We start from the raw sequence: 12,198 nt of genomic DNA, 5'->3' as shown, positions 1-12,198 counted from the left end.
TCTGGAGCTGCAGAAGTCTGAATGTTAACGGAGTAACGAGAGAAGCCGCTTCATGCACCCATCAGTGCTGTGGTTCTGTTAACTATGATTTCAAACAAATTCCAAAGCAAGGCACTTGTACAACGTATTCAAGTGCCAAAACCACTCTAATAACTTGTATTCTTCCCGTCTATAATCAAAAATTGTAGTAATGCAAGAGCAGATCTAGGAAGATGAAGGGGATAAAGGAAGATACTTGTCAAGCAGTTGCAGATCAAACCAGGTTTGTTTGAGAAAATGCTCTTCATCTTCTTCCTTGTCTCCTGCCTAGGATATTGTCTGAGATAAGTGACAGTTTCAGTTCTTTCTCATCACATCTCAAGGTTACAGTGTGTTTTCTAAGAACCGGCGTAGATAAAGGAAACTTTAACCCACACAGAAGTTAGCATTTTATGCATCTAAGGCTAACGGGTAGGTATTAAATTCCCCCATAAATTAAACAGCTGGAGATTGCCACCTTTTTTATGCGCAAAGAACACCTTGTTAGCAGCCAGCACAGAAGTTCATGTTCTCAGATGAGTTGCTTTGCCCTACTCTTAAATTGCCATTCATTTTCTCCCTGCATGTTGACTTACGAACTTTAAAACTTCCTGTTCAAAACTCAAGCTGTGTTCCCAAGCTATGGTGCTATCAAAAGCACTGAACAGCTTTTGTGTGTAGTGGCTCTTCACATGGTGGTTAAAATGTTTTTACTAAATAATGAGGCATCTTTCCTGTCTTTTGTTCCGTACAGGACTTCGGAGAAGATGATTCCCTCTATATCACCAAGGTAACAACTATTCACATGGGCAATTACACCTGTCATGCCTACGGCTATGAAGAGCTGTATCAGACCCACATCCTTCAGGTGAATGGTTAGTAAATGGCATATATGACAATCCATGAAGCGTTCCCGTAAGCGGAGTTGCATGTTAACCTTGTTCACACAGAGGCGTCAAAAGCCGTGCACCAAATTGTGTGTGCACGAGCGTGAACCCAGCTCGGCCTCTGCTCACTCCTGAAAGCACACTGGCAATCAGAAAGAAAAGTACCAGGGGAGGACGTGTATAATTACCTGGGCTTCAGTCCTGACAGTAAAATAAGCTGTCAATAGAGTCATAGAGTTAAGAGCAGCGTTTCAAAGCATCTGTTAGACTAATTACTACTTTTGTCAGCAGAAGTGTTGCTTCGATAATTTCTTCTTCAAGAAAATCATTTCTCTTGCATGAAGGAGTCCAGGATATTGAAATAAATACAGCACAATGTTTCTGAAATGAGCTGTCTTAACTCCCAGCTCTGTATCAGATTATTACCTGGTTGTAGTCTGCTTGGTTCACTAAAGGGCTATTTACATTGGCTAAAGATATATTCCACAGGGTTGCAAAATGAGGGCAGACCCTTCTACAGGTGAGAGAATCACACAGGCATATTCCATCATTCTGGTCCACATCCATTCCCTGGACTGCATTTGCACCTGGTGGAACTTATATTCAGGCATTCCCTTTCTTCTGGCCTCAAACCCAGACAGTTGGATTTAGTTTAATATTACATTAGCTTCAACCAGCATTTCATCTAGGGACCAGCCAGTGGAGTATCCACCTCCCCAGCAGCAAAATCATGTCCAACTTTAAACTATTTATATGTGCTAATATGACCAGCAGTATCTCCAGAATAGGAGACAGGGTAGCTTGTTGCTCACCATGGATAGATTTTGATGTACTCTGGTTTGGAAGTATTTAGTTTAAAGGAAAATCCAGTAACCAGTATCCAGTTTCCAGAGGGTATAAAGGGAATTTAATATTTAGTTCTTTCTCTAGATGTGCACAGAGAGCTTTCAACTGGTCAGAGCAGATAGCTACACACAGGTTAACAGAGAGAAGCTGGCACGAAAAGAAACAGTATAAAGGGATATTTAATCACTTCAAGAAGTGCTATGGTGGACATTGGGTTTAAGTTTGGCTGCAGCTCAGTTCTTCTGGATGTGTGTAAATGCTCCCCACCGACAGTGAGTAGCTGGAGGAGAGCACGAAGCATCCGGTTGATTTGAATGAAAACTGACTTAATGTTTCTACATAATAATTTGTCATCTTTTGAGACAGTAAAGTGTAAATTCTCAGCAATGTGGATAACTAGATTGTGCATGCCGCAGCTGGGAAAATGGGTTTCCTTCCTCAGAGTGCTCTTTGTTTGATGAATGGCAGTTGAAAGAAAAGCAAGCTAACAAGTTAATCCTGTGTATATTATGTGATATGTTATGAGGTCTGAATGGAGTTTGGTTGGCAGACAACAATATAGACTTTATCATCACTGAGAATATAAGGCCCAAAGGCTTTGAAACTAAAGCCAGAATAAGAGGAAAGCTAGATGGAGTGTGGGGAGGGGTTGCTTTCTTTCATCCTCATGCCTGCCACTTAGATTTAACTTGTTGAAAAATCCCATTTTCTTTTTAAGCAGAAGTTACACACTGCAGCTGCAGGTGGTTCTCTTACTAATAGAACAGAAAAACCCTCCACTATCCGTGCTGGCTTTTTAACGTTGCTATCTAGTCAATAAATACTGCAGCAAAATGCCATGCGTTCTGCTATCAACCCAGGCTTGCTAGAAGACACTGCAGGGTCTAGAAATCTTTGACTTACAGCATCTGATATTCCCATGTGAGTCATTAGGCTTTGCAAAGCTGGGGTTCTGCAGTTCTTGACGTGGCTGGCTGCCCACATCACTACACTCTCTCCTCTTTTGCCTCTGTCGTGGCTTCCTCCCATAGCTGATGCTGGGACAACAGCACTGATGGCAGGACAGTGTTGTGTGCCTTCAGGCGCATTGTGGGGTTGGAACTGGATGAGCTTTAAGGTTCCTTTCAACCCAAACCATCCCATGATTGTATGAAATTCACTTCATCACAGTAAATCCTGCGGGAAGACAGGCACATCCTTGTCCTCGTCCAGGAAGCAGCGTCCTTGTGGATGCTTGCTGCTATGCCTGTGCCACACAACCCTGGCAGTGCTTCCCTATGTATCAGCTGCTTCAGGATACCACGAGTAACATGGGCAGGTCGAGATGCTCAGGCGAAAATGAGAATCCTGTTAGGCAGAAAAGGTGAAGACCACCAGATGAATGTCCCAAACTGCTGGCTCACATCTGGGCAAGAAGCATAAAGCACACATGTGAAATGCAGTCTGCATGGGACTTTGATGTGGTAGGTTTGGGATGATCTCATCTACCTTAGGAGTCACAGCAGTGGTAAAATTCAGATCAGTGTATTTGCACAGCTGGCTCTTAATGTCTCCGGAAGAAAAGAGCGCCCTGAAAGGCAGCACAAAGTTTAGGAATGAGAAATTCTTCTTGCATGCTGGTATCTTTGATCAGGAGAAGCCAAGAACAGTAGGAAGATTATGTTCTCTCCTACGTATGGATATTGCTATATTGCTTGGGAAATGTGTTCAGCATACACTAACTGTAGGGAAGAAAAGCAATTTATCACTTTCAAGAGGAAAAAGAGTTGCTGAGGATAAAGAATCTCATAAAATTGTAATCAACTATGAAAATTGATAGTTTGCAAATCAAGAGGCTGCTGAGTCTGGGGCATCATTTCCCTTTGTCCTTGCACTCTGGAAAACAGCAGCATAAATCAGAATATTGTATTCTTTGAAAAAGGGTTTAAGAAGTCATTGGATCCTCAGCCCAATTGTAAGAGTCCAGTAGGACACATTTTCCAGGAGTAGAGAGATGTTTTAAACAGGATGTTTTGTTAATGTGGCTTTTCAAGAGAAAACATATAAGGCTGCAAACTCCTTTCAAATTATAAATGAAAAGCTTAAAACATCTCAAGTAAATGATTAATCTATTAATTATTAGTAAGCTCTGGAGTGTATCGGTCCTATAGCAGCAATGAATGTCTTTGGGGCTTGATATTGCCATCTGTGCTCATTGTGTGCTTTATCACCAGAGCTGTTTTATTGTAATGAATTGGTCTGCTCACAAGGTACTACTCAGTATGCAGTAGCAGGCAATCTACCCAATCTCATACTTGTTTGAATGCCTCTTTTTTTCCCACTTTGCTTAAGATAATAGCATTTTTATACTGCCCTTGGCTGCAGGCGCAGTAATGGTTAGCAATGATATATATTCACCAAGGGAAACAGCAAAGGATAATCCATATATTCCAAAGTCTGGAGCTAAAATTTTTGCAAGTTTAAAGCAAAATGTGCTTACTTGGAATGTATTAATTTGTAGCAAGGACAATAAAAATGCATTCTGCAGTTTGCTGTTATCACAAGGCAGTTCCATGCAATAATTTACCTGTGCGATGAATTATGTCAGACAAGGGAGAAGAAATAAACTGTTTAAAAATGGAAGGTGCAGGAATATGGTGAGAGTAGGAATGGGGATGCAACACACTTTTGTAGGTGAAGACAAACACTTCCCTCATTAATCACTGGAAAAGACACCTTGCTATAATTTCAAGTTAACCTGATTTTCATGCAGAACATTGATGCAGTGTCTAAGGCCCCTGAGCTGCCTTCTGCAGTATAAATCTATTGTGTTTTCAGCTCTGCGGGTAGAACATGAGGATTTGTCACATGCAGGCTGACGTGGTGTGAGGCAAAGACGGAGAGATGCAAGTAAACTCTGCTTTACGAAGGAGTGCCCTGTTTCTAGGGAGCATGAGCATTGTGCAGCCATTGGGAGTGCTGACATGAGTGCTCATGTGAGGAGGAAAGCCTAAAGCAAACCATTGTAAGAAAATATCAACCCACACTGGTTTTGAGAGGATTAAATAGGTGGTGTCTGGGTCGGGCTTTATCTCCTTCAGAGCTGGTTGGTGAGAAAATGGCTCCAGTGCCTTTGGCCGTTTGGGATATATTAGAGAAGGGTGTGAAGTTGTCTAGGGGATCTCCATCTCGCCTTGAACTGGGCAGGCACTGGCCTGGCAGCTGTATCTAAATGATCTTTACTATATTTACTAGATGAGAATTAAGGTCCCTTCCAACGCAAACCATTCTATCCTGGCAGAAAAAAGCTCTGCACAGGGCACGGGACCTCATGGGCTTTGTTCCAAGCTGGTTTTCATGTAGGTAGCTGCAAGCTTGGGCACCCAAGACTGTCTGCAAGAGGCTGTGGCAGGCAGACCCACAGACAGAGAGGGCCAGCATTGTTTGGGAACTGGAAGAGGCAGGTTGTGCCATCTGGAGAATCAGGAAAGTACCCCGGGGGCATTCAGTGCTGTCAGTTGGCTTCAGGATTTGGGCATCTAGCCTCCTTGGGTAATGTTTTTTCCTCTGCATTTGTAGGAGACAAACCACTTCTCATCCATGAGTCTGAATAAATCACGTAGCCTTTCAGTGCACCTCAATTCCTAAATCATTTCGTTCTAAAAATGTTACTAGTAGCAAGCAAATCATAGGCGAGACAAGCGCTGAGTGCAGGACCTTCATAAAACCCTGTCAGAGTGGCCAGAAATTACTATCTTTATCCTATCACGCCTGGAGACACTGACTTGGAGAGATTCCAATTAATTTTCCAAGGTGCAGATGGAATGAGAAACTCCTGACTCCCAGTGTTATTGCCCTGAATTGCTTGGGCACCGTCTCTTCAGTAAACCCAGGGGTGGCTCTGACAGCTGCCAGCCATTTCCAGCAGCACATCGCTTCCATTGCTCGCCTTCCACTTGATCTGGCACCTCCTGAAGTTAGGAGGAGCTGCAACCCTGACAGTAATGGGAGGAGGAGAACATAAAAAGCTGGTAAATGCTCTTACTTGGAATTTGAAAACTCAATTTAATAAAACAAACTTATATTTTTGGTAACCTCCTGATTAAAAAAGCAGGTTTACTGCTCTGCATCTTACAATAGATTTTCTCTTCTTCTCAAGTAAAGGAAATGGAAGACAAGGGAGTAAACCCACACATCCAATGCAGAGGTGGAGTTTAAAGCCATTCCTTCGCTAGAAGTCCCCATATTTTGCCCTGAGGCATTTCCTTTAAGGTTACACTTGAGCAATCTCTCACTGTTAAAGCTGTAAAACCCAAGTAGACTTGAGGGCTTTCTTCCGTGGCTGGTTTCCTTCCAAGCTAGCGACTCAGCTCTGATTAATACTTGACAGCTGGTAGGTAAGACAGAAGTAAAATACATCTCTCTCTGGTAAGGCCCATAAAAGAATAGATGGAAAGTATATGCTAGTGAATGTAATTATTTAAATTATGCCCATATGGGTATACAGACACATAGCAAGCTGCAAACACAGATTTCATTTAATTCTGAAGCAACTGTTAAGACAATTTAATTTTGCCAGTCCTGGAGCCTAATGGTGGACTATATAAAAAGACAGCACTGTTAGGTACCTTGAGCCAGTGATTTCCAGTAGAAGTTTGTTATTAACTCATTCAGGCCATCTTAAAGAAAAAACACAACTTTTCCTTAATCCTCCATTAGTGCAAGCAGAGGTTATTCATTTTCCTTGAGGAATAAGGCAGGCTCCCACATATCACATCTACATTTGACTCTGACCGTGGTTTTACAAAGCTGTACATCTTTCAACAGTTACATCACAAGTCCCAGAATCTCTTAATGTAGTAGGGAAGTTGACCACTTGATTATGAAACAGAGCACTCCATGACCACCCTTCAAATACCATCAGCCACATACAGCATATCCTCATGTTTCCTTTTATTACATCCCTCGAGGTGAAAGGAAAAAGGGTCCCACTCGTATTTTTCACTGATACTGCAATATTGCAAAGTCTCCTTAAAGCATGTGAGTGAATTGTGAAGAAAGAGTTAATGGGTGATATTAAGCCTTGTTGATTCGAGCAATGAAGGCAACATGATTGAAAATCAATGAACTTGTCTCAAATTGTAATATAATTAGTAGTTCTGCCAGCTGAGTGTATCGAATAGTTCAGAGGGGCCTTCCTGGAACAAGGTGAGTCTTGCTCTGAAAGCCTCTCAGAAAAAAGGGAAGTAGTTTCTTTGTTCAGAATAATAGGCAGTGAATGTACAAGCTCTTTCCTGATGGCTATTTAATTAAAATGGTGAATAATGTGCTACTTCTAATAGGCAGGAACTCCAATTCCTTCCTTACTAGATGCAGTGGAGGTTGGGAGTTTATACTTTGATTTTTAAATACATGAGTACTTGCCTTAGGTTTTGATCCAACTGAAGTTCAATCAGTCCCTTAGTGAAAGCAAGCAAGACCAAGCAAGAGAATGGTCTAAATACAAAACTGGATGTCGACGTTGCTCCCTGCCGTTGGTTTATTAGTTTACTATTATTTCCTATTTTCTGCCCCCAAAGTTGAGCTATAGAAGAATCATTTCTGTACCGGGACATTGCTTATCTCCTGGTTCTCGGATCAGCCCTTTTCCTCTCTGAAGCCACTGACAAGGAATGGCACCAGCCGGTGAGTTTCAAGTCTCCAATTCCTTGTTTCCCACAGTGCCACCAGTGATTCGCGTGTACCCAGAAACACAGGCACAGGAGCCTGGCGTGTCAGCGAGCCTCAGATGTCACGCTGAAGGCATCCCTAATCCCCGAATTACCTGGCTAAAGAATGGCATTGATATAATTCCAAAACTATCCAAACAACTAGCGCTCCTAGGTAAGAACAGAGTTCTGATTAATTAAAGTACTGTAGATGGGGATTAAGGAGGATTATTTTGCACTTTATACCAGAAGTTCCTGACTTTCGCTAATCCACAGTTGTTGGAAATCATGTTACAAAACCCTTGTTCTTCCTTTCTATCTTTTTCTCCTGTGAATTTCTCAGGAAACTCAGTATTGATTGATAGGAGTGGAAATCTGTTCTGTTAAACAACCACATGCCTGGTTCTCCACTGCCTCACCTCTTGTGCAGAGCTGGGCAAAGCAGAGGAGGAATTCATTTAATTCCTTATTCAGGTTTATTTGCATTGGGTACAAGTCAGCTCGGAATCAGGTTGTAGTTCACTTGGCTCTTCACACCCACCTCTGCAGAGGGAATTGGGCTCTGGACTCCTGTTGGTCCCTGTTCAAATGAGGCTGCAACAGACACAGCAAAAGGCAAACTTACTCTGTGTAAAAATATTGAAAGCCTTCCCCCATCTCCCCTAGTCTGGTTGTGGTGTATTGCAGCCCTCAGCCAGCGTTGGCAACACAGATCTCCCTCCATGGTTGGGTGCAATGTCTTAAAATAAGGTTTTAGGCAACAGTCCCACTCTAGAAAGCAAAATGATAGGAGCAGAGAAACCCCTCCCAATCCCAAGTTTTTGTTGATCTGATGAAAAATATTTCACAAAACTCAATTTAATTTTTCTCCATTAAAGCCAAAGTTTGGGGTTTTTTTAACAAGAAGAAATAAATGAATTGCAATCTATTGTTTGCACTTGGGGTTTGTCTTTGTTCATTCCTGGCACAGAGCATGTATGTGCTAATGGAAAGAAGCAAAACATCAACTGTGATGAGAATCCCCAGAATACCTCTAGTTATGTACAGGGAAACATGTGGTGAAGCCACCCTGTTGTTGCCAGGCAATGGAAGGCAATTAAGAGCAGGAAAAGCAATTAGCAGCAGCGAGGAACACAGTTTATGGGTGTCTTTCTTACAGCAAATGGAAGTGAACTTCATATCAGTAGCGTTCGATATGAAGACACTGGTGCCTATACCTGCATTGCTAAAAACGAGGTGGGAGTGGACGAGGACATATCATCGCTTTTCATAGAAGATTCAGCAAGAAAGACCCGTAAGCTTCATTTTCCATGGATTTATTTCTTTAAGGAGTATTTAAATGTAATGTTATACATGCAAAGTAATGGTTCAGTCCAGTGCATGCAGTATGTTGGACTCTTACTTGTGAGGTAATGACAGTTTTGTCTGTGTTTTGATGAGATGATTGTATACTGGTTTGGGAAGGTAACATTTCCTCATCCAGGATTATGCTGCCTTTTATGTGCCAAAAATGTATGGATATGGTAGGGGTAATGTCTTAAGTAACAGATTTGCAATAGTTTTAGATATCAGAGAATCCCAAACCTAGTATTCTGTCGAATTATACATGGTTTCAGAAAACAAACTTCTTGGATGTCTGTACAAGACTTCTTTTAAAGCCAGTTACGAGGCAAAGTTCTCAAATATTTGGATGCTTGGAAAATGCTCTGATTGAGTTATTGATTTTCCCTGCATTTACATCACTAACCAGCAAAACAGGCTTCCCCCGGTGTGAAATTATCTTCCACTTCCAAGACAAATATTCCCCCAGCCGCTCTGAGCTGCATGTGTCCCGGAGGAGTGTGGCATTGTTATCTTGACCGCACTGTCCCTGAAACACAATTAATGGAGGAGGTGATTAGTTGCCCCAGTGGAAAAGCTCCCAGAGGTCTGATTCTTTCTAATTCTGCTCTCTTAACTACTTGGGAGATTGCTTGGGTTTATGGGGATACTAAAAGGTTAGGTGCAAATGGGATTTTTGCTACTTTCCTGGCTGTTAATAGAGAGCAAGAATTGAAAACGAAGTTAGCCATAAATATGTGCTCTCATGGCGGTTCTTTGGAAAATATATTCTATTCCTCATTAAATAGATTTATGTACTCTTGTTAATATTGCTCGTTTTCCCTTGAATACGTGAACAAGGGAAATTGCAGTATGTTGAGAAATAATTGGATCTATCTAAAACAGAAATTCAAATGCAGATGTACTTTCAAAGGGTATTTGAATCCTCAAAGAGAACCTAGTTGCATGAAATTCCACAAAGAAATCCAGCAAAGTGTGTAGCTGCTGTAACTGCCAGTCTCAGGCTTCTGAAAGATGTGATGTTTCCTTACTGAACCTGTACAGAAAACTAGAGCTTGTACCATACAGGTACATTACATTTGAAGGTAACACCTTCTCTTTAGTAAGACTTTAATCTATTCACAGGCTAAAGTTGGCTTCATTTCAGGGAGGATTTTTCCCATGTCAGAGATTCAAAGTCGTCTCTAGAAGGAGCGAATGTATTTAGAACTATCTTTCCTGGTATTTTATGTGAATGAATGTTACAGAGGGTCACAAATGAAACAGTTCATGTAAACATGAATATTAATTCAGTTTCTTGCTACAATGACAATTTTGACATTGTTTTGTTTTGTTTTTTTCTGTTCCTGATTATTTTCTGGCTTCCCCAATTTTCTGATGCTGCAGTTGCAAACATACTGTGGCGAGAGGAAGGTACTGCAGTAAAGTTCTTTTGTCGTAGTGATAATGTGCTTGTCTGCTTTAATAATTCCATGATGGGCCATTCTCCACTGACTTGCTGCTAACTCTATCAGCTTTCACAGTTACCAGATTAAGTACAGACCAGACATTTAAAAGCTAAACTATTCAGATAAGAGATATCGCTCTCGTAATATAAATCGTACCTTCTGATACTTTCCCACTAAGAAATAATAGATGACCATAAAATATGTAAAAATGGGACTTTTATATAAACTGCCACAAATGTGAGTAGCCTGCAGATTCTCAAGCTGCATTAACAATTGCACAAGTGTCAGAAGTCCTCCCAAATTACCATAATTGAACAAGTAGAACATAAATCCAATACACTGCATTTTAAGCAAGCAATTCAAGCTCTTCCTCCTCAGTAGCATGTATTGATGTTTACTAGGCGAGCCACAAAAATTGTGTTCTTCACTGTTAGGCAGGAAAAAAACAGGTTTTGCTTCTTTCTATACTTTAAATCGATGCAGAGTAAAGGTTGCCCCACTTCTCCTTGTTTTAATTGGCAGTTAAGATCTCTAGTTTGATCAAATCTACGTTGTGCCCTGCACAAGGTCAACATCTGTGTGTCTTGGAAGCCAAATTAGAAAACAAAACACCATCCTAACCAGCTAATTGACTCAAAGATACTATGGAGGCACTTGAAATTGAAATGTATTTGATTTTGTGCACACTTGTGCTGTCGTAATGTCCAAAATGCACAGTAAGATGCATCATGCAGAGGCCCAAGGAGCCGCTCAAGCACGTCTGTAAGTGCCTGGATGGGGAGCGCAGCCTCAGGCTCCTCGGGCTGTGTGCATGGTGTCTGCTCACCAGAGGAAGGTTCTTGGGCTGAAGTCCAAGTGTAAGCCAGTTCTTGCATCCGCCAGTTACATGTGGGGAAGTTGGGAGCTTGGAGTCCTTCCAGCTTTGTGGGGAGGTCCCTGGGCACTTATAAGCTGCTCTCAACCATGTGCCCCTGCCTACAGCAAACACCTCTCCCTCCTGGTGTTCCTCCAAGAAGGGCTCCTCATTCACTCTGCCTCTGGAAGTGCAAAGACCCTTTATACTTAGTGCCTCCAGCTACACAAAATGACAGCTGGGCTTTGTGCCCTTAGCTTGGAGCTTTCTGGATTTCTGTGGCTTGGCCCAAAGGGTTTTAGGGGCAGAAGGGAAGTGCAACCTCAGCCGGGTGTTCAGACACCCCATGCATACCTGCTGTCCCACTGCTGGCTGCAGACACATTCCTACGGCAAACGCAGCAAGCTGGAGGTCATGAGATGTGGCACAGTGCCTAAGACAGCTCTTCAGCATTTATTCTCATATATGCCACCTACAAGTGGCTGGTGCACGACAGTGAAGAGTATCTTTTTACTGCTGACGTTCCTATAAATGGCATTATGGGCACTAAGAATTGCTATTTCCCTTCTGCTTGGAAGTGAAATCTCTAGTGCATCTAATCAGCCCAGCATCACCTGCAGGATGCTATATGGCTGTTTATATACTGCATCCCTTATGCTCCTTTATAAATAGTTGGATAACCCTACCAGATGTAGTAGTAATATTTAAAGAACCAACTAAGAAGTTGATTGCAGAAAGTCTTATTATGATTCTGCTAAACAGTATGGACTTGCTGCTTATCGACATTGCACATTAAAGTATGAGCAATGTATAGGGAAAACATGGGCAGTGAAAGCATATTTACTATTGCTGTTCCTAAACAATTCAGTATCTTTAGAGCAGGTTTATTCCCCTGTCTGTTTTGTTCTATCAGCACATTCATTCTAGACAAAGAATCCATTGAATATCCTTTAGCATGTGAAATCTTGGCACAGAAAAAGCTGGATGAGAGGAATAGTATTTTTTACATTTTAATGTATTTTTTTAATTCCATTAAGATAAAAACTTACGTGTGAGTAGCAGTATTAAATAACACATCGGTAGACTTGAGCACCTTTAAAATGATCACATCCATGTGC

The 12,198-nt window shown here is 41.7% G+C and overlaps 1 protein-coding gene across 2 annotated transcripts in view; it reads left to right on the top strand.

Moving 5' to 3' along the window:
* FSTL4 (follistatin-like 4) overlaps nucleotides 1-12,198 on the top strand; it is a 196,492-nt gene that overhangs the window by 171,220 nt on the left and 13,074 nt on the right. The window contains exons 7-10 of one of the 2 annotated variants that reach the window (XM_010018107.1): nucleotides 773-893; nucleotides 7,452-7,613; nucleotides 8,598-8,732; nucleotides 10,166-10,192. In XM_010018107.1, coding sequence (XP_010016409.1) covers nucleotides 773-893; nucleotides 7,452-7,613; nucleotides 8,598-8,732; nucleotides 10,166-10,192 — 445 coding nt within the window. The remainder of the gene's footprint in view (nucleotides 1-772; nucleotides 894-7,451; nucleotides 7,614-8,597; nucleotides 8,733-10,165; nucleotides 10,193-12,198) is intronic. The other variant, XM_010018108.1, reaches the window with a different exon arrangement.

The sequence above is a fragment of the Nestor notabilis genome, unplaced genomic scaffold (genome assembly GCF_000696875.1).
Source record: "Nestor notabilis isolate BGI_N333 unplaced genomic scaffold, ASM69687v1 scaffold467, whole genome shotgun sequence".
In the NCBI taxonomy this organism is placed as follows: Eukaryota; Metazoa; Chordata; class Aves; order Psittaciformes; family Psittacidae; genus Nestor; species Nestor notabilis.
This window is presented reverse-complemented; position numbering and strand designations above follow the sequence as displayed.